Below are 22,562 nucleotides of genomic sequence, written 5' to 3' on the forward strand. Positions count from 1 at the left end.
TCAGAGGCTGTGTGAAAACCCCGGAGGAACCCTCCCGAGGGATTAATAAAGTTAAATTAATCTAATCTAATCGAATAACTTTAATCTCAGCCAAACCAATTTACTCACGAACAAATAAAACACTGAAAAAGCCAAACAATAACGTTTTTAAGTTATCAAAGTGACTTATATATCACGTTTAACCCGAGTAGCGAAAGACCGCGGGGGTTTGAAGACGATGTGTCAGGAGTTTGGTGTTCTCGCCGGCTCAGATATTTGAAGTTTACACAGCTACAATCTCACCAGAAAATATTTTAAAAGTTTTTTTGCAACCCAGAAAGGGAAATAAGAGCAATATTAAAACTAAATAGCTGCTGCCATTGTTGGAAACTGGAATTGGCTGGCCGCGCTATGAATTCTGCGATATGGTTTTTCAATTTTGTTGTCCGGGTGGAAAATCGGGAGAAATTCAGGAGAATGGTGGCTCCGGGAGATTTTCTGGAGGGGCACTGAAATTCGGGATTCTCCCGGAAAAATCGGGAGGGTTGGCATGTATGCCAGCACTGCCGGCTCGTTTTACTTATCAGCACAGGCTGCTTCGGCTGTGCGTTAGCTCACACCCTCTCGGTTCACACGTTCACACTCTCGGTGTGCCTGTCTGCATGAAACAATATATACAGTTTTTCACATTTCAGTTATTCTGTCTGTAGCACCACTTTTAGACAATAAGCACAGAGGATTGTAGGTTTGGTTAACACACGGGCAGGTAGCACACTTTCTCGCACCTGAGCCGGATCTTTCACGCCTCTCCCCTCTATCTCCCCCTCCTCTCTGCCTTCTGCTTGTCTGGAATCAAGTCTAGAAGAGTAAGTGTTGGTGCATGTTGAGCATGCTGGCGTCTGTGTTCTTCAGCTTGACAGTAGAGTGCTTTATCCCTGTAGAGATGTTGCAGAGCATGCTTTTTACCTCCTTTTATTTTTTAATTTTCACTCTTGGTTTGTTTTTCAGAAGCACTTTGATGTCAGAGAATCCTTTTTGTGTGTGTGTTGTCTATGTGTTGCATGTCTTTATTAAGCCTCTCTGTTCTGTGCACACAAAGTGTTTATTTTGTGTTATGGTGTGGGTTTGCGCAGGACTCGCAGAGCAAGCAGGGTGGCTACAGCATGCACCAGCTGCAGGGAAACAAGGAGTTTGGGAGTGAGAAGAAAGGCTACCTGCTGAAGAAGAGTGATGGGTAAGCTGCTAACACAGCGAATAAATAAAAAAACGCTGTAGTGTGCGTTCACGACGCATTAAAATGTAAAGCAGGCAGGAAATATCTCTAATGATTGACCCCGCCCCTTCGCCTCTCACAGGCTGAGGAAGGTGTGGCAGAGGAGGCAGTGCTCAGTGAAGGGGGGCATCCTCACCATCTCTCATGCCACAGTGAGTACACACACACACACACACACACACACACACACACACACAGGCACAGCTGCTCATATGAACCCCGTGACCCTCAGCACTGACTGTGCGGATCAAAAGGAGAACATCATGTGGGGAGGTTGTTGTTTTTTTTTTTCTCTCTCTCTCTCGTCACAATCTGGAGGCTGGCAGAGTGGAATTGACATAAATGGGTTGTCATGGCAACCTTGCCTCACCCTCTTACCCCCCCTTGCTGCCTGCTGCGCCTCGGTGACTCATCTCAGAGCGAGTGTGAGGGTACCGCCACCGCTGCCGCTCTTGTGCAGCAGGCAAGTTTCAGTGTGATGTTTTCTTTCCCGCTCCGGACCTCGGGAATCTAACGCGGGGCTCGTATATCTGGGTTAATTCTGTCAACCGCCGGCCACTGAGGTGTAACCTACAGAGCCTCGTAACTCCCACGGGACCAGCTGGACTGTCGGGGGGGGGGGGGCTTAGCGCAATCAGTAGCTCTTAGCTAATTGTGGCAGAGCAGTGGCAGGTGTCTCATCACGCTCGGACAGTCCGTCTGTTAACAGGAAACGATGCATTGTTCAGGAATTTATTATGTTTTTGGTGCTTTTAGTGTTTGCTGAAAGCTCCTAAAGCTCTTGAATCTTACTTACGTCAGTGTGGTCATCAAAAACATTTGAACCATGTCAATATTAAAAGCAAGACTTTCTGATTGAAATTCCTCTTACAGCTTATAAATACAATTCAGATTAAAGTGACCCCCCCCCCCCCTCCAAAACAAACAAACAAACAAACAACCTGATAACATAACCAACAAATAAACTGAGCTTCAACATTAACTTGACTTTTAATATTATTTAAATGTATCCAGGAGAATCGATTTAGCAATTAGTATCATTTCTATGTGATTTATTAATTCAGACAGCTTTGACAAGTCGGTGCGAGACAACTATTGAAATGTTGTTTTATTAATCCTTTGGGGGAAGGTTGGGGTGTCGAGAAGGGCATCCTGCACAGAAATCTGCCAAATCAAATCTGCAGAGCTACCAGCTGTGGCTTATTTTAATATATGCACTTATTATTTTTAATTAAATTCTTTCAGCCTTGCCTTTTGTTATAGAGCACAGCAGGTACTGGATATATGTCTTTACCAATATTCCCATACCTGTATTCAGTTCAGTTTAGTTCAGTTTTTTCCTTCAGAGCTGCCTTAATTTTTCATGGCATAGATTCAACAAGGCGCTGGAATCATTCCTCAGAGAGTTTGGTTCATATTGACGTCACAGCTTCACAATCTTGCTGCAGATTTGTTGGCTGCGCATCCATGATATGAGTCTCTTGTTCCACTGTACAGTACAGTGAACCATCATCTCCCAGCAGTCCAGACTTCTGTTGTCCAGCTTTGGCGAGCCCCTGAGAACTGTAGATTTTGATTTTGTGGGATTTTTTTGTAAGAGAGGTAACAATGGCACATCACTGCTGACAGTGAAATTCTTAGACTCAGACCCCCCTCAGTATAGCACACAAGGAAGCAATATTGCACTAACACTCACATGTAAACTATACTGGTTTTTAGTAAAAATGGAAAAAAAATACAAATACTATAACAGCTGTAGTGCAGAGATAAAACGTCAAACGTATACATGATAAGGTTCCTACGTTTTTGTTTTTATTGTCCAGTTTTCACAAACTAGTTGGCGACAAGCTGTTAGTTGTGACGCTCGTCTGCTGGTAGGAAATCAGAGCTTCTTTGCTGGACAGACAGTACCTTCCCTAACTGTGCATAGCAGAAAGAAAATAGCCAATAACACAAATGCATCTTTGTATTGGCAGATTATATCAACCCACTGATTGGGACTGGTTCCAATTTCCAAGTTAACTGTGTGGTTTGTGCGTGCAGATTAAAAGTAGGACGGCTTATATGCTGCAGAAACCCCCAAACTTCCAGAATTGAGCTTGAGGAAGACACACTTACCACAAACCACACACGGGGGTGAGAAGCAGAGTTTATACATATATTCTGTTGTTTGTAGCTGAAATACCGAACAGAGCAGATGTTATCCTCTCATAAAGTGTTTACATCACCAGGAAACTTTAGATGTGTTTTATTTGTCGTTATGCTAACAATTTGACTCCGGGGACTCTGGGTCAGTCATCGCTGCGGTCAGACTGAAATACCTCAACAAATAAACTAATGGCGCTCCCTTCAGCCTCAGCTGTACTTTGTGTTTAGAGCGAAGTAGCAGATGATGGCTAATGGTCAACACCATATCTGCTAAACACTAGCATATTGTCTCTGTGAGCGTGCCGGTGTTAGCACAGCCTTACAAATCCGCAAGCATGTCTGTGTAGTAACAGCCTGTGGATTAAATCAGATAAATCATCCCTGACGGCTTTAAGCATACATGCAAATGTTTGAATTCAGCCTTATTTACTTCTAACCGGTGAGGATTGGCAGCGAGTCGGGCGTGTGGGATGAGCTTGGTGGAGTTGGCACTCTGGCGGCTTATTTCCCAGCAGACACAGCAGTTGCTCCAGCTGTAACACAGCGGGGAGGATCAGGATGGTCGCGACTGACGTGAACGTGAGCTTTGTTGTTTTGAACTTTCACGCTGCTGCTGCAAAGACGCTCTGAGGAAGTGGTCGCCTGTGATATGAGAGGAAAATGTTTTCTCTTGTTGCGTTTTGTGATGGAGGAACTGAATCTTTGACCTCAGTTTCTAATTTAGCCCACTGAGCGGTTATCATACTGAGCTTGTAATCGTTTTTCTCTGTCCGAGAGCAGTTTACCGCCGCTTCAGGTTTTTCCCTTTTCTTCAGGCCTCAGTGCAGATGAACTTTAGGTGGCTTTAGTTGGATGTGGCATCTTGCCAGCAGGCTAACACCAACTCCAAGGCTCATAACAGCCTGTTAGCATTTCATTAGCACGTGCCCTCGTCCCCCCTCTGCCCGGGCACTGGCAGGAGACAATGCTCAGTATGTACGTGCCAACTGGACCCAATTATTACAGTACACAGCACAGCCAGCTCAGTCCACTGTCTTAATGGGGGCACCTTGAGTTCAGCTTGTAGTTCGGACCGCAGAAGCTTTGTTGAATAATAAAAACATGACTTGATACAATTATCTACGAGAATTATGCAAATCCTTTTAAAATGAAAATATACCCACCATCTGGTGGCTCCAGCTACTCAAACATGAGCATTTTTCTCTCCTTTTCTATATAATTTCTTTTTGTTGTTTCTGACAAAATGAACAATATGAAGACCCCTCAGTTTGTGGGAAACCCAGAAATGTTTTTCATTCACCAAGTCAGCAAAACGAATTGTGCATATGTTACTCATGTTTTATTTCCTACTTTGTTGTGTTTAAGCGCAAATTGTTCTGGGAATCCATCCTACCTGACAAACCATCCTACCCGTTGTTTCTGCGCATGCGCACAACATGAAATTAAGTGCCAAACCAATCCTACCTTTGTGAATGTGACCGACAAGCATACTTTAATGGGTAAAATGAAGTGGCAAACCATCCTGGCTTTATGAATATGAGCTACAAGCTTACTCTGATGGGCAAAGTTAAGTGGCAAACCATCATACCTACTTAAATTTGTGCTGGAGTTACTCTGTGAGGGCAGAAATGTGCATAAATTACTTAAGGTAGGACGTTTTGCCAAAGTAGGATGGTTTGTCAGAACACCGGATCTGGAAACAAGATGGGCTCTACTGCCAAACATCAAAGGAGGTTTCTGTGCATTTCTGTTATCACTGTTACACCTGTAAAAACACATCTGGGTCACTCTACGTGGACAGGAAACAGACTTGAAATCAATTTTTCTTTAAAAGTGTTTCTTCCCTTCAACCAAACTTTTACTTTCACCCGCCATATTTCTGCATGTACAGCGTCAACAATCGGGTGGATTGTGTGTGAAAATGTTTGCACACTTTGAATTCAGCTTGAGGAGGAGCCTTGATCACTTGTTGAGGCCTCTGTGAGGCTGTGCTTGCTGTATTAGCTGAATGCTAACATGCTCACAATGACAGTGTTAAATACTGATGCTTAACTGTGTTCACGATTGTTGTAATTAATCGGCACTACAGCTAAGGGTGATGAAGTTTAACCTTTATTTGACCGTATGATGCAGAGAATAATCCATTTATTTGGTTCACAGTTTGACGACAGCATCATATTAAAGATAAGACTACATGTTCCAGGACACAGACGCACAAACATACGGCCTTGCATTCATTCCTGCATACACACTTCCAGAGACGCTAACTTATAGCAATGACTCTTCAGCAGCTTCGTTTAAAACAAACCAGAGATTCAGCCGACCTGATAGGCTGAGGAAGTTTGTTCCAAACATTAGGAGTTACAGCCCTAAAAAGTGTGGAACAGTTTAAGGGCTGCTGCATGTGCTGAAGCTTGGCCATGTAGGGCTTCATGTGTTCTCAATAGTTTTCTTTTTAAATGGATTCTGAGTTTCACTGGATGCCAGTGAAGGGAAGCAAGAACAGGGGTGATATGTGAGCTGTGGCTAGTTACCACTCAGACTGAAGGCTTAAGGGCCGAGCGGGTGGGCGGCGTGGACACCCAACTGTTTGAATGAAACCATAGATGCATCTATGAAACATCCTGCACGAGTTCTTGTGAACCCAAGTGTTCAAATAGACCTTTGACAAAAATAACAGGCTATGATGTATAATCGCTCGTGTCATGACAATGCCGGTACTAATACGTTGTGATTAAGGGAGCATGCATACATTAAGGCTGAATTTGGTGATGTAGGCGTTTCAGTGGTGACCTGGCCAGGTGGGTGTTCTTGAACTTGCACTTCCAGGCAATTTGTGCCACCTTAAGACGCTACTGCCAGGAGGCTTAGCCTAGCTGCTGCGTTCTGGACCAGTTAAAGACTGGCTGAAGAGAAAGAGGGAATCAGACGGGAGAAAATTAAGGCGACTGCTAAAAGTTCTAAATTATTGGGTGGCAGTAGAGGTTTGAGTTTTGCAAGGATTCTTAGATTCAAAATTCAAATGCAGGGGAATAATATTGATAGCAAAATTCCTGGTGGGGATCGTAAGAACTGAAAATTAGAGCCTCAGTTTTGCCGGGATTAAGATGAAGGGAATTTGAAGACATCCAGTTATTAATGGCAGTGAATTATTCAATGAGGTAGGAGAGGCTGACGGGTCGCCAGCTCATCCAGGTGATGATATTACCCACAGATATTACTGTTTCTGTGGGTAATACGACGATGATGTCACTGAACGATGAAAAGTGATCCACACAGTCACTGCAGTTCATCCAAGGAACACCAGCTTACATGCATACACATGTCGACTGCTTCTCATTTTGAGATGTTTGACTGAACTTAAATCCCCAAAGCAACGAAATATTTATGTCCCTGATGTGAGGACGGTGTTGTGCTTGTGTGTAATATTTCCACTGTGGTCCAGTGTGTGATCTTTGTGTTTGTTCTTACAGTCCAACAGGCAGCCAGTCAAACTCAACCTGCTCACCTGCCAGGTGAAACCAAGTACTGAGGACCGGAAATGCTTTGATCTCATTTCTCGTAAGTTACACACACACACACACACACACACACACACACACACACACACACGGTCACGCACTTTAACGCATGCCTGAATGGCTCTGTGACAAACACTTGTAATATGATGAGAGTTGCCTCTTGTAAAAGGACCTGTGGAAACTCCACATGCAGTTTTCTTTGTATAATAGTGTATTAAGAACACAGATAAGCGTTAGAATCGTTTGCTGCATGCTGGCTATCATAAATGCAAAAGTAGACATTTGCATTTTTTAACTCCACCGTTTATTGTTTGCAGATAACCGGACGTATCATTTCCAGGCCGAGGATGAGCAGGAGTTTGTCATGTGAGTACTTCAGGGTAACGACAGACACATGATCCTCGTTCTGCTTGTTATCGCTGTTTGAATCAGTCTGACACCACTTCGCCTCAGTCTACACACCCATTTATTCTTCTATGTGTGAACTCGCTAAAGGTGTCTTTAGCTGTCAGCTAAAGGTTTTTCATTAATTGGACGCCGGTTAGTCGCTGGTGTGTCGCTTCATTGTCACTCTTGAGCACAGGAAGTGTTTTTCACTTTGTAGAGAGCAGTGAGGCTGCGACTCTGTGGCAGCGAGGATGGCAGTGGGATTGGTGGTCTGGAGTAATTCAGGTCGCTGTAACTTCATACTGTTGCTTCCCCATACCCTCACGCACGAGCAGACACACATACACAGGAATAACCACGGTTGTGCTACCTATTTAAGAGATCCTTTCACACACTTAACGGGTTTAAATTCGTTTTACAGCAGTGTTATAGTGACTGCACATGAAAAATAAGGAGGTGTGATATAAAAAAGTGCCTTAGCGTTGTTCACTTTTGCCGTTTCTGTTGAAGTCGAATCGTATTTATGACACAAGAAGTCATATTGTTAATTGGCGAGTTGTCTGTGTAGTCAGACTCCATGAGGACAAATTTAGTCGTCATTGTGGCTAAAAAAACAAGCATTAGATAATTTTTGGGAACTATATAAAAGCCTGTACGTTGTGTTTTTTGAGTTACAGGAGCAGTTCTGCAGTGCAGAGTATGCCGTCTGCATTCATGTGAAATTTGAATAATTAATATGTCACAAAGACACGGCTTTGCTTTTACCATGTGGGAGGACGAACAGAAAGTTAAATTTGTAAATTAAGGCTGGTTGGTCAGAGTAAAGCAGCTGCAGGCACGTTAAACTGTGCAACAGTCGTTTTTTGGTGTCTGCGGTAACCATGTAACGTCGCTAATTTGTCATCGTGTTGTGGAAACCGGCCGCCTCAATTTTCCAGAAATTTCAAGTGAAACTAGCTTTGTCAGTTTGTGAGAATAAGTCACAGGATGATGAATGCACGAGTTTTCCTGTTTGCTTGACGGATTATGGATCAGATTTTGATTTAAGTAAATAAATATGTTTAGAAAAGTACTGGTATGTGTTTTGAACTACAAGCGCACTTGTTGCCAAATGCGCTGGTCTGATTGGTCAGATCTGTTTATACTCATGTGAAAATCTGAAAGACCGAGCGTCTACTGAAAGAATAAATATCACAGATTCATCCAGTGAAAGTACGCGGTCAGTGTGAGCGGCGGACTTAAGAATGAGTCAGAAAAATATTTTTAAAGCATGAAAAATTCACCCAGATTTTACACGACCAGTGTTTAAAGGCCTTCACTTCTCGAAGCTCAAAGCAACCTCACTTTAACTTAAAACAAAGGCCACAACACTAAAATAATAAAATAAAACACAAATAACAATGAAAGAATAGAACTGAGAAACTGGGATTAATCGATTGTCAACGTACGTATGTGATTTTTAATGAAACTATTAACCCTGTTAATATAATACACGTTTAAGCAATAAAGTATTCTTTTAAAAGCCAGATATTTGTTTAATATTTAATTATTTTTTTAAAAAAAATTGTCACAAGGTTCAATTAAAACTCCATTTAAAAAAAATTATATTTTGGTGATTTTTGTTTTCATGCTTTACAGGCTTTTTAATAGCTTGCCCAACAAACAGGAGCTGGGATGAGATCAGCAGTTGCGTACAGATAAACAAAAACAGTTGAATGCAGTGTTGTGATGGCGTTGTTGGACATAAGATGTGATTCCCCCGGAGCCGAATCACTCATAAACACAGAGGAGTGAAAACAAACCCGAGTCTGAATACTGTCTATCTGCCACTCTGTGATGCTGTGGCTGTTCTTCCTCTGATGGTGGAAACTTTCTTCCAGCCTCGCTGTGGCTTTGCCTCTTCGCTCAGTCCTGCTTGAACACTTCATGTTGCTTGTAGTCCTTTGGGATGCCACTCGCGGCTCTGCTCTGCTCCTTCCGTCACGCAATTCCAACTGCAGTGGTGTCGGCGATGGCGTCGTCTTCTTTGTAGTTCCCTTCAAATATTTAGTGTTTCATAGGGCGCTCGCTTCACGTAATCACGCTCTTCCGCAATTAGGCCGGCAGCATATTATAATGCATATTGTAAGCAAACACGCAAACACTTTTGGCCTGGCATCTGCACACCTACGCATTAGTGGATTAAAATATCTTGTTTTTCCACACATGGAGATAAACAGACAATCGAATGCATCGGTTTGTGTGCCCACTGTCTGTCTGCTCTGAGAGGGGATTGAGTGGCAGTGACAGAGGAAGGGCTGTGATCGGCTGCGTGTGTGCAGATTGTGCTTTGTGTAGTGAAATGCAGGAGGTCGTGTTTGTACGCCCGCCTCGTTGTAACGGCCACAGGCCTGCGTGGGTGCACTGGTTCCTCTTTAACCTTTTCGAAGAAACCAAAGAATGGGCAAATATTTGTGTGTTTTAGCATCTTTGTAAAGCAAAAATGCAACATAATCCCTCCTTTTAGCTTCCCTGTTGCTGCTTTTCTGTGTATTTTTGTGATTTTGATGCATTTAGACAAGATAAAAGGTCACCGAAGGCTTTAAGAACCTGTGATGGGCGCTTTCCTGACATTTTATCACAAAATGATGCTATGCTGAATTGCTCTCTTTAACTTTACCCCTAGCTGTTTTTATCTCAATAAAGTAAAACTTTATTTTATTGTTTGTAATGTCTCTAACAATGTTCCCTCTTGCAGTTGGATCTCGGTGCTGACCAACAGCAAGGAGGAGGCATTAAACATGGCGTTTCGTGGCGAGCAGAGCAGCGGAGGGGAGGACGGATTAGAGGACCTCACCAAAGCCATCATAGAAGACGTGCTGCGCATGCCGGGCAATGAAGTCTGCTGCGACTGTGGAGCTGCAGGTGTGTTTGTGGAGCTGCGTGAGTCCATTTAAATGTGGACCATGTTTTATTTAAAGCCGCTCTCCTGTCTCGGTAGCTTTACAATGTCACCGCTGCCTTGAACTCCGTGTCCTTCAGTTAGATGGTTGCTGAGCGAGCTACACTGCAGTGTGTGTGCGCGCATGCTGGTGTTGTTAGCATTCAGGGCGCAGCTCTATCCCGATACTCCCCCTCACATTAGAAAGCAAAGAGTCAGCACTCAGGAGTGCCGTGGACACTCAGACCCTCTGACTCTCAGCACACACAGGCTTGCATCCACACACTCCACTCTGTCTATATAAACACACACAGCAGCTTGCAGAGTACTGGGGCGGTGGACTTTATCTCTTGGGGGAGAAAAAAAAAACATTTCTGGGCTTTGAGAAACAACATCATTACATCACGATGTTACATAAGTCACACACGCTTCATCGACCCCTGCGGTCCTCAGAGAGCGGAGGTAATTTGTCATGTCTGCTCTCTTGTTGCTGCATCCGTTCATATACATGGCTTTGGCATAACACATGTTCCAGATGTGGATTTAAGCATCTGATTCCTGTTGTTTTCCTTTATCTGACCGAGAAGGTGACGCCCATGCTTCCCTTTCCTCAACACATAAAATTAATTTGGTGGTTGAAGGACCTTTTTATGACTTTCAAAGGTCACCTCGTTGTTCCCTCTGCTGCTCATTCGATGCTCTGACTGGAAATTCATCTGTAAGATAGCATTAATCAGCTATAGAGGACCCATAAATTCACAATGCATCTGTTAATTGTGTTGTGTAAATGTGTGCACGTGCCTTCCTGCAGTCTGTTTGTGTGCATGACTCACCGGGTTATTGGGCTGTCTCTATCATTTCCACCAGCCTCCTCTGGTGTTAACTTGTCAGCTTCAGACAGAGCAGCACCCCTCGCCTCACAGCATCAGCATCACTGAGGTCACAGTTTAAAGCTTCCTTAATTCCCCCGGATTGCATCAGAACATCAGTCAGCAAAGTCGCTCAGTCTCTGGAGGTTTCGAGGATCTGCCACATCTCTGTGCGCGTGCGCCTTTGTGCTTTGCAGTGGTGATGCATTAATAAATAAAGTCAATGAATATAGTGGAAAAATAAGCTGTGGTTTAGCAGCTCAATCAGGGCTAGTTTATTCACAAGATGGTTGTTTTCTGTTGCAGTGATTTGAGGATATGGTACATGTGGACATGCAAAGCCTAACTGGCAGTTTATGCTTAGTGCTGTTACCCTTACGAATGGTCTGGCTTTACATGCATTTCAGTGTTAATGCAGGACCACAGATATTTCCAGAAAACTGAGGGAGAGAGTGTTGCATCAGTTAGAAAAGATGAGACATTCTGTGGAGGAAGAAAAAAACCTAAGCAATCGCTTTGTTTCCTGTTTCAACTTCTTCTTTTGTGTCATCAGAGTCAAGCACGCCTCAAGCATCACTATAAATGCTTTTGTGGCGGTTTTAAAGTCACAGTGCTTGCGGCCAGTGACTAGTGCGGCAAGCATAACGCAATACAGAACAGGCATCAGTTATATAAGAAGTCAGGAAGAGCTTGAAAAGAGGCATCTGTAGCGGAGGTGGGTTGCAAAGCAGATTGCAGGGCAGCAGCAATTTAAAAAGGAAATAAAACTGCATGCTGCATGTAAGATTTGCTACATGTGGGGAGGTTTATCAGCTGAGCCCTCGATGCTGTCGGATAGGGTTGTCAAACATAAGGCCCGGCGCCCAGAATTGTCCCGGCAAAGACTCTAATCCAAACCACTAGATGGTACTGGAAAATGTGAATGAGCGCATAAAGTTTGGACTTCAAACTGTATTTTCATACATTTTACAAAATTTTTACTGATGGCTGAAGACCTACCTCATTGCTATTCATACTATACAGAAGTAATTAAGTAATAAATAAAAGTCATCTAAAGGTTTCTGTTTGTTTGGGGGTTGTTGTTGTTGTTGTTGTTGTTGTTTTTTTACACAGTATGTGCACAGTGAAAACATTGTTTTTAAAGCAGCATTTCTTTATCATTTAGAAAAACTGAGATTTATTGTTAAAATTGCACTTTTTGTATTAAAATGTCTCAGGAAATAAATACATACTTAAAATTTAGACTGGAAGAAAGGAGAGTTTCTTTGATTTGGTCAACTTAAGATCAAAGCGGGCTGTATATGTGGCCCACAATGTAAAATGAGTTTGACATCCCCACTGTAGGAGGTCAAATCACCACCTGTTTATATTTCAGCCTCCTGTAGCCGTAATAACTTGTGTTACACTGTTGTCTATAGACCCAAAGTGGCTGTCCACCAACCTGGGGATCCTCACCTGCATCGAGTGCTCTGGCATCCACCGAGAGATGGGAGTCCACATTTCCCGCATCCAGTCCATGGAGCTCGACAAGTTAGGAACCTCAGAACTCTTGGTGAGTCAGACAAACGGCCTGTCGAGGGAACTGATCTTATTTTCGAGGCACACCCTTCACTGTTTTCACCTGAAATATGAGGAATCATGAAAGAGTATTGTGAAGACAGGATGGAGCCAATTTTAATCTGTAAAGCTGCAGGGATACATCATGTGTCTTTCTTTGGTTGCTGATGTTTCCCTTCTTTCTCCCACAGCTGGCCAAGAATGTAGGGAACAGTAGCTTCAATGAGATCATGGAGGGAAACCTCCCCTCCCCATCACCAAAGCCCACTCCCTCCAGTGACATGTAAGTTTTATATATAAACAAATCTTTATCTCTCAACTCAACTCTTTAACTTTTTTTTTTTTTTTGACATTTTGTCCACAGGACAGTGAGGAAGGAGTTCATCAACGCCAAGTATGTGGACCACAAGTACGCGAGGAAGACGTGCACGTCTGCGGCAGCTAAAATGATCGAGTTGTTTGAGGCGGTTCAGTCCAGGGACCTGCTGGCACTTATTCAGGTCTATGCGGAGGGGGTGGAGCTTATGGAGCCGCTTCCAGAGGCAGGACCGGTGAGTCAAAGAGACATCTAAAGGTCTGATTTATCCAAAGTTAAAAACACGATAAGATAATTTTGTTTCAAACATTTTTTTTTTATGGTGTCGAAATCAATGTCAGTAGAGGTGAATCGAAAAATAAACATTAGTGCTTTTAAAGACTGACGGTGTTAGATTTGTCCAACAGTTTTCTTAGTCTTATAGATAGATAGAACTTTATTAATCCCTTGGGTAGGTACCTCTGGGGAAATTCTATAATAAGTCATGTTTTTTGAAACTTTTTAGTTATTTGTTTAACTTGAAGGAAATCTCTCTTTTATTGTGTGTCCACAGTTTAGGAACTGTAGACTATCAAAGTTTGCAGAAACCTAAATTATAGGACTTTTTATAGGTCCTACAGGGCAGAAGAGAAACTTTTTATTGGCAACAAAAGCTCTGGTGTATACAACGTACTGTTAAAGAAAAGGCTCTAAAAGTGGAACATAGCCCAGAAAATGGATCAACAATGAAGTCCAGGCTTTATTAACTATATGTTATGGAAGAAAAAAAAAGAAATACTCTTGGAGGCAAAATAGAATAATTTTCAGTCATATTTCCCTTCAACTTGCTGCCTAGGACATCTCCCCAAAGTGATGCAATGCGGAAAGAAAATGGAGAAGCGTAATCTTGTGATTATAAGAGAGTAAAACACCACATCTGCTTTGTAATAGCACTACACATAAAATTGCACGCCTAAAACAATTTGCTGAAGATCATAAAATTGTGCCTTAAAAAGTGCATCTTTACAGATGGGGACCATTTATGCCAGTAAAGCAAAACATTATATCCAACTCTGACGACACCTCGCTTCTCTGTAGCCAGCTACAGATCACACTGTCAGGTAACTCTAAGCCAAAATCAGCCACAGGGTTAAAAGTTTAAAAGGCCAGTAGAGGGTCATACAGCGAGCAGAAATCACAAATAATCAAGAAAAAAAGCACATGAATGAACCCTGTATGGAAATGGGCAGTAATTAAACCATTAAATGGCTTGAGGAGCTCAAATGAATTCAAACATGAACACTTGAAGCCAGAGCTGTCCGCTTCTCCTGACAGGACTATGCAAAAACATGCCTGGAATCATAACACGTGCAGACTGCGACGCTCAGAAGCCGCCTGGTCAGTGCTCTGTGCGTGTTCCTGCAGTGGTTTCATCCTCATGTGTGGTTTCTTCCCAGCAACACCACCGCTGCTGACACGTTCTTGCCAGCTGGTGAATTATTTGGCAGTTAGAAATGGGTGTAACAGTTGGAAAATTCTGAGTCATCCGGGTTAACTTCTCCAGCAGGTGGTGATAGCCAGCAAACCTCCACCACATTGCAGGGCATCATGTGTTTTGGGTCCACATATATTTAGATGGCGACATCTGTAGCGGCTCAGTTCATGCGTCTGTTTTTTATTTTGTGGTTCAGCTTGTTTTGGTTTTTTTTCCCCCTCTCGCTTTTGTTCTCTTGCCTTTTTGCTGTTTTTAGGCAAAAATGAAAGTTGAATAACAAGCAGTGTCTGGTGAGGATACAGTACCGTGAACAACATGCGTGATAAGACTTAATCTGACGTAAATGGGTCAAGGTTTTATAACCCGAACACGGTCGTTCCCTAATGAAAAATTAAGTGCACAATGCTGCAGAGGAATAAAAGAGGATATCGTCTGGTGACGGAGAGTGGGGGGGTGGTGCTGCTGAACGCGCTGTGAAGTCTGACTCACCGATATCTGATCTGCTGCTGTCAGTGCATCCAAAGGGCTGCACCGTGACTTCCCACCCCCAACTCAAAACACAGACAGCGTGACAGCAGTGCGTGATTAAATCCGACCCCCTCTCAGATGCCAACAGATCCACTAAATTTAAGCGTTAGCTCCATATGTTTCGCCTTTACCTCCATCTTTAATGCTGAATCTAAAACACCACCACCTAGATCCAGCTTTGGTGCTGCAAGGCAGATGAAATAAAAGCAAGAGACTCCCAGGAATGGACAAAAGCCGGCTTCAGGCCTGCAGAAGTATTATTTTTAGGAGCCATTTTGTTTACTGCAGCTTGTTTAAATGCTGAAAGAGTCGCAGACAGAGAGAGAATACAGAATGGATGCTCCCCAAGATCGCCCCACTGAGTCTTTGCTGTGTTTGATGGCCCCCTGCAGGAAGCTGGAGAGACTGCACTGCATTACTCTGTACGGACTGCTGACCAGACCTCCCTGCACTTGGTGGACTTCCTCGTGCAGAACAGGTACATTTTGTTTTTTAAAGAGCTGCTAAACCTTTTAGAAAATGCAGCTGCGTGCATTCAGCTTGGCTCAGGAGGAGTGCAAAGAGCTGTTCAACTTTCATAAAAACACGCGCGAGTACTTTGGAGTAAAATTGTGTATAAAACAGCACAGCTTGGTGTAAACACTCTGTATTAAATTTGATCCGTCTGTCTGCTGCGAGTCACTTTCTGTGCTCTAGTCTAATAAAGCAGTGCAGAGGAAAAGCTTCACGCGGCTCAGCTCAGCTCAGATTCCCACAAGGCAAACAGAAATGGGTCAAGCACTTGTTCTCTGCCTTAATTTATTCCTCTCCTTTCAATTGTTTACCCACCACTTCTCCAACTGCACACAGTCTCCACTGCTGAACTGAGACCCCCTCATTAATTAAACCCATGTCTAGGACTTGTCTTTTAATATTTTTTTTTGTTGCCTTCATGGGAATTGCAGAAGATCTAAAGATTGCTACTGCGCCATTAGCTGTAGTTTGTAGTTTTTCTTGAATGATTTAATGTCTCACCTCTACTCAAGACGTCTAATGTGCTGTTTCCAATCCTCTTCTTTCATGCTAAACCTCAAAATCCTGAGCAATAACATATTAACCTAAAGCTGCACGACTGTGGAAAACACCCTCAGGCATGTGACCTCACTGCGCGAGTCTTGTTGTTTTTGTTTTTTTCCTAACTCAGCGGTAACCTGGATAAGCAGACGGAGTGGGGGAACACCGCCCTGCATTACTGCTGCATGTACGAAAAGCCAGAGTGCCTCAAGTTACTCCTGAGGGGCAAGCCTGCCACCGACATCAGTGAGTCACACGCCGAGCTTCGTCCTCCAGTTAATGCCATCACCTATCAGACTCCTAACTGTTGATTGTCCGTCCTCGCCCTTTCAGCCAATCAGAATGGAGAGACGGCGCTGGACGTTGCCAGGCGACTGAGGAACACTCAGTGTGAGGAGGCAGTAAGTATAGGACCGACCAGCTGGACATCTTAGTAGATCATTAAAGGCCCAGAAACATTACACAAACCCCCCGTCCTCCCCCAAACATACACACAGCCACATAAAGGGTGTTCATCAGTTACCGGGCAGTTTAGTGAGAACACTAGATGGCAGTCAGAGGTCTCTCCAGCCGCGGGCGGTAGCAGCAGCAGAGTGGAAGTAATGGTTGATATATGTTTGTTATTAACAGTCATATGAGCAAAGAAGACAGAAAAACACTTTAAATGCTGTTTGGAATCTCTGAAAAATAAACACAGTTGGACAAATCTTTTATTGTTACAGGAAAATGTGCCTATAACAACATTTTATTTACATATTAACTAGATTTGTACTTGAATTATATCTGTGATTAAGATTATTGGCTATTAGCTCGAGCACATATAGACGATCTAAGTTATTGATCTTTGTGTCACACATAAGTCCTTATGTCCTCAGATGTAATTAGTGGTAAGCCGAGGGGACTTCAGTCTATTTCACCCGCACCTTTCCCGACAGGTAGACAGTATAAAAGGTGAAATCATCCTCTGTACTGACATCAAATCATTAATTTAGAGCCAGATAGTGTGCAGCATGTGTGTATTTTACTAGTGCGTGCCCATGCTGCAGTGTTATTTGGTCTATTTGTGGATTTGGTAAGCTGATATTTTTAATCACACTGAGAAAAGTAAAAAAAAGGTATGGAGTTATCTTGTTTATATGAATAAAGATAAATATTGGACTCGCTGTGTGATCATACACAACAAAGTGTATTTACCTCTTCGTATGATTAAGGGACCACGACCACTTATCATCCAGACACTGCCCACCGCCATATGAAGTATATAATGACAAACTGGCATGCAACACTTTGTCTGAATATGCACCCATGCAGTAGAAAGGGATTTCGTACGTTAGCTTTCTTTACAAATGTGCTTGCACATTTTTAAAAGTCTGTAACATCCTGGAAAAAAGCTGATTTGAAATCTCATCTCCACACCTTCACAGCGCATTTATAGTCAGCTGTTGATTTGACATTAAACTTGTAAATACAGTGAACTTCACTTCATAGGCTGAGTATTGATAGTGTAAATGTCACAGTTTGCAGTAATGAAAAATAATATTTTTCTCTAAATAAAATGTTTTGTTGTGAAATTAATCTGATGCGATGCTTTTATGAGGTGTTGCAGGTGCTTAAACATTACAAATGGGTCATTTTTGCCTGTTGCTAGGTGGTTGCTAGGCAAAATGATGACATCATGAGAACCTGCAGGGGCCTAAAATATATCTGTGTGCCAGTTTTAGTTGCAATCATGTAGCAGGAATTTACAAGCAAACAAATTTTCTGTGTTATGGTAGAATTTCAGGTCTGGTGCCTCAATAAAGAAGATAATTTTAATTCCAGTTATTTGTAAAAATAAATGAAAGACTGAAACATAAATAAAAATTAAATAAATAGAAACTATTATCTAAAAAAAATCATGTTGAACTGTTACTTTAGCTACGTTTTTTTCCTCTGTTTGATAAATTTGTTTAGCAGTTGTGTTGCAGTTTCATATTTCTGTGCCTTATTTTATATTTAAACAATTTTCAAAATCCCTCATATCTATTCCTCACATTTGCCCCTTTTACAAATAAATTTAATTCAATATTTTTCCTGCCCCCTCCTTTTTTAACATACCTTCTCCCCCTGAGTTAATACCATATATCTGTAAAATCTCCATCTCTATACAACCTCCAGATGTTCATGTTTGTGTCCTGTGCATCATCAGTGGCTGCAGAGAGCAGTTAAATCTCCAAGTCTCAGGGTTTTTTTAGTTTAACGATGTGCCAGACAAGAGAAAAGAAGTAAATAATAAAGCCAAATCAGTGACTGTTAGGATAATGGGTGTTATTGACTGGGTGGGCAAAGCTGTGGATTATTATTATTATTGAAGGTACACGTGTGGGGAAAAGTAAATAACATCTTTAAAATCTTACTGTTTGAGAAGAAAAAGAAATAATAATAATACATTTTTTAAAAACTGCTGTTGTTTTTTGTGTTCACAAACTGGATAATTACTGCCGTCTAGAAAAGAATGATGACTGATGCTCAGCACTCACTGTGGCTCTGACTCAGTCTAACCTGTGACATTAGTCTCTTTACGCTGCCTCATTATTTCTTATTGCGCTGCTTCTTCTTCCCATTCATAGTTTTTTGGGGGCTTTAATTAGCAGCCAGTTTTGATCCACCTTCTCTGTCTCGTAGCCGTAATGATCTGTTTGTGTAGAGCTGCAGTTTGAGTTAACGGATTTGTTTGTGTGTGTCAGCTCGTGCAGGCCGCAGAGGGGAAGTTCAACCCGCACATCCACGTGGAGTACGAGTGGAGCCTCCGACTGGAGGAGATGGACGAGAGCGACGACGACCTCGACGATAAGGTCTGAGCACGATGCCGAATTTAACAAGGAATCTGGTTATGAGTGAGGCTGAAGGTCAGATATGACTGTTCAGATTTCCTCTGCAGCCCACTGGCTGTCTGGCTTTGTGCTTTATTGTTGTTGTTGTCGCCTCCACATCACCAAAAAAAGAACTTCCCCATAGATTCATATATGTAGAGCACGGCTGTGAAGCTCATTTTAGTACATACGTGGGTCACATGCAGATAAATTTGACCTTAAATGAGCCAGACTGATGATAATCTATAAAGAAAACATTTTTTGGGGGTTAAGAAGTCTAAGTACGTTCTGAAAATGTCCACATTTCTGGATTTCAGTATTTGGCCAACCTAAGGTCATTACACAGATATGTCATTCTAGTAAATCAGCATGGCTGGGTACCGTTCAGCCTAAGAAATTAATCTGTAAACTTTCCTAATATAAAAAAACTGCAATTTTCTGTTAATTCGAAGAAAAAGTTCCATTTTTCCTGTTGAATAAAATGTGAAATTGTCCACTGATTAATTTATGTTGAAAACCCACCTAAATTTGTGTGTTTTTGATGGTTTCTAGTATTTATCTTTGTGTAGTTTAAAAAAGCATTCACCGGTTCAGATCAGACTCTTTAATGACCCGGTTCTGGTCCCCGGGCCCTATGTTTGACACAAGGTTAATATAATTAGCTAAAACTAAACAAAAAACTACAAATAGATGTGAAAAACAGTTTAGCTAACTTAATAAAAATAAAAAGCAGAATTTTAGAAAAAAATAAAAGCTAAACGAAATGGCTTTGTGAAACCGGGAAAATAAAATTTTTATTATTTGTTATTTTTGTTAAAAAACTGTAATATAATTTTCCTGATGAGGTTTGATAGACGTGTTTGAGACTCTGGATGTCAACAAGATTTGAAAAGGTTCTGCGTTGTTGTTGTGCTGAACACAGAAACTCATTCAAACAAAACTAAAACTAATCATTTCCACGCAATAAAAACTACTTAGAAAATACACTATTAGAATAAATCTGGTTTGACACTCTGATGTAGAGGCTGAAGTTAACGGTGGATGCAGATGCGTCTTCCCTTTAGAGTAGGTTAAATGCACCGTGGCGTAATGCGGCATGAGTCAGGAAAACGGTTTAATGTTGTAGAAAAAAAAAAGATAACTGAAGATTTGTAAGACTATAAAAATGGAGAAATAAGGCGAGCTTAAGGAAATGAGATGGAGTGTAGTGATGCTGTGTCATTTGTAGGTCAGAACAAGCAGATGTCGGGCTTTCTTCGACAGGCTTTTACGCTTTAAGCAACAGCAGGTTAGATCCTGTTGAGACTTTTAAAAATAAACTGAATCACGTGAAAAAGCAGATTATTTACGGATGAGAAGTAAAAAAGAGCCGCCAGGTGCTAAAAAATAAACCTTAGACTCAAACGTTAGAACAGGCTTTTCCCCGCAGCACGCCGTGTAATAAATACCCAAAAAGAAAACGGTGGCTGTTACAACTTATGTCTGAAAATGTATAGTTTCATGCATCGGTTAAAACACTCGACTCCAGCTACATGACGCGCAGCTGGAAACACTTCCCGCAAGTCGAGCTGCCCGAGATTCACATAATTTACAGAAAATGTTACATTTTTGTGATCTATATCGTTATCGGACGACAGAATTCTTATATCGGGATATGAGATTTTGGTCATATCGCACAGCCCTATGCTCTACATAAAAGCTACGTTTGTGTCGGTGGTAAGCTGATATCAGCTCATAGTTCTGGCTGAGCAACATCATCTGTCAGGCTCTGCAAAGGATACCAAATGTTGTAGACTTGAGGCATTATTTTAACACTTCAGTTTGCAAGCCTGCATAGAAAAGTGACTGAAGTAGTTCATAGTGACTAAAAACCTTCTCAAAGCAACAGTTATTTGTCATCTCTGTCTTAAAAGCATTTCAAAATAAAGTGTAAAAGCTCCCTTGAACATCACCAAAAATAATACTAGAGGTTCAGCATTACTGATGGCATGTATATTTTAGTCATCTTAAAGCACAAATGTGTAATTTTTTTGTCGCAGCATCAGTTCTGTAGTATTACAGAGGAATTTTGTGATTGGTAAGTGGTTAGCCAGTGAGTATATTCTGTATAATCCTCCTTTATGACTCTTAGAATTATTTACAGTTGACAAAAAACATATTTTAATAATTATGACCTGAAACTAGCAGGTGAGCTCATAAAATCATCATGGAAATGTTTGGAAACGAGCTGAGGGGCTTTTTACCAAAAATCTAGACGTCTGCTTGTAAACAGAGGAGTCTCCACCTGCTGGCCACTGTAAAGAATGCAGGTTTGGGGCATTTCTGCATTGGGTGAAAGCTGCATCGATCTTTTATCGCGTCTATGCTCAGGTTACAGTGACTGATGTCAGCTTGGTCTCATCTGTCATGTGTCCTTCTGCAGCCCAGTCCCATCAAGAAGGACCGCTCCCCGAGGCCTCAGAGCTTCTGCCACTCCTCCAGCCTCTCACCCCACGACAAGCTCTCCCTGCCGGGCTTCATCAGCCAGAGGGACAAGCAGCAGCGTCTCTCCTACAGCGCCTTTACTAACCAGATGTACAGCGCCTCCACCGACCTCAGCTCCTCCCCTGTGGCCGACGGGCCGCCGCTGCCACCCAGGAACCAGGGCAAAGGTCAGACCTAGCTGCTCCGAGCGGCTTTGAGCCTGCATCGGTTTTCCGACCGCATTCAGTTTTATCAGGCTCTAGCTCGAATAAATTCAGGAGGTCACATTCTGCTAATATCTCCTTTTGCAAATGTCAGCCTGTGATGCAAATGGTCTAAAGGTTGTTTGCATGCTCTGCTGTGGCTGATAACTGTGGAGGAAAGATGGCCTGTGGAAATGACTTTATTATGTCTGTTAATGTTTGATTATTTGCAGTCAGGATAAGGTTTGTGGGAATGCTTTGTAAATGACTTTAATGGAAAGTTCCTTCTTTGTGCTGTCAGTCAGTTTCCACACCCTGCAGTGGTATGCAATTTGTCAGCACACAGATCAGAGGGCGGGAAGCGGGTGTCATTAAGATTGCTTACACTGTAAACGTTCAGGAAAACACGGCTGTAGCAGAGGGCAAGGTGGCAAAGGAGGATACACACTTACTTAATCGTTAGCCTGGGCAAAGTATCCACAGAGTGTACTGTGGGCGTGCTGTCTCTGCAATATTGGAATTAAAAATAACACTCCTCCCCCTGTGGACCTGTACTAGCTTTCTCTGAAAACACTGCATAAGCTTAACTCTGCCAGCATCCATCTTAACAGTCATTTAATCCATCGCATAGCATTCAAATCTTATTTTTCCTAAAGCAAAGGGGTGTGAAATTTCACTTGTTTCCAGTTCAAATTAACCTCTTTCTGGTGACCCTTGGCTAAGCCTGCTTTCCACAGTAGCACAACAAGCACCCAGTGTGTAAAAAGGAGAGAAATTATTACATAAAAATGTGAGACGTTGAATCAAAATATGAATTTTTTTTAATACTATGGATACTAAATTTCACACAGAAGTAGATTACAGTATTAATCTACTTCTGTGTTTGCTTCTCCAGCAAAGATGTGTTTGCTTCTCCAGCCAACACATCTTAACAGGAATTATGCAAATTTTCAGGCCCCTGAACTCATTAGTTTCCTTAAAAATGAAATGAATTAAAGGAAAAGGGAGTTTTATCTTCT

The 22,562-nt window shown here is 42.1% G+C and overlaps 1 protein-coding gene and 1 long non-coding RNA gene across 5 annotated transcripts in view; one reads left to right on the plus strand and one right to left on the minus strand.

The window, feature by feature from the left end:
• asap1b (ArfGAP with SH3 domain, ankyrin repeat and PH domain 1b) overlaps nt 1-22,562 on the plus strand; it is an 84,093-nt gene that overhangs the window by 53,183 nt on the left and 8,348 nt on the right. For all 4 annotated transcript variants that reach the window (XM_085468164.1, XM_085468162.1, XM_085468161.1 and 1 more), the window contains exons 10-22: nt 1,113-1,213; nt 1,335-1,404; nt 6,874-6,961; nt 7,239-7,287; nt 10,046-10,212; nt 12,516-12,649; nt 12,846-12,937; nt 13,019-13,205; nt 15,365-15,450; nt 16,156-16,271; nt 16,359-16,426; nt 18,752-18,859; nt 21,300-21,528. In XM_085468164.1, the coding sequence (XP_085324290.1) occupies nt 1,113-1,213; nt 1,335-1,404; nt 6,874-6,961; nt 7,239-7,287; nt 10,046-10,212; nt 12,516-12,649; nt 12,846-12,937; nt 13,019-13,205; nt 15,365-15,450; nt 16,156-16,271; nt 16,359-16,426; nt 18,752-18,859; nt 21,300-21,528 (1,495 nt within the window). The remainder of the gene's footprint in view (nt 1-1,112; nt 1,214-1,334; nt 1,405-6,873; nt 6,962-7,238; nt 7,288-10,045; nt 10,213-12,515; nt 12,650-12,845; nt 12,938-13,018; nt 13,206-15,364; nt 15,451-16,155; nt 16,272-16,358; nt 16,427-18,751; nt 18,860-21,299; nt 21,529-22,562) is intronic.
• LOC146701798 (uncharacterized) lies at nt 10,565-16,156 on the minus strand. Its single transcript, XR_014922235.1, has 4 exons — nt 15,987-16,156; nt 12,553-12,718; nt 11,062-11,162; nt 10,565-10,944 (listed from the first exon to the last, which is right to left on the minus strand). It is a non-coding gene; the product is annotated as an uncharacterized LOC146701798 (long non-coding RNA).

The sequence above is a fragment of the Copadichromis virginalis genome, linkage group LG9 (assembly GCF_057382275.1).
Source record: "Copadichromis virginalis isolate Kocher_CV1m ecotype Utaka linkage group LG9, C_Virginalis_male_GT1.1, whole genome shotgun sequence".
In the NCBI taxonomy this organism is placed as follows: domain Eukaryota; kingdom Metazoa; phylum Chordata; class Actinopteri; order Cichliformes; family Cichlidae; genus Copadichromis; species Copadichromis virginalis.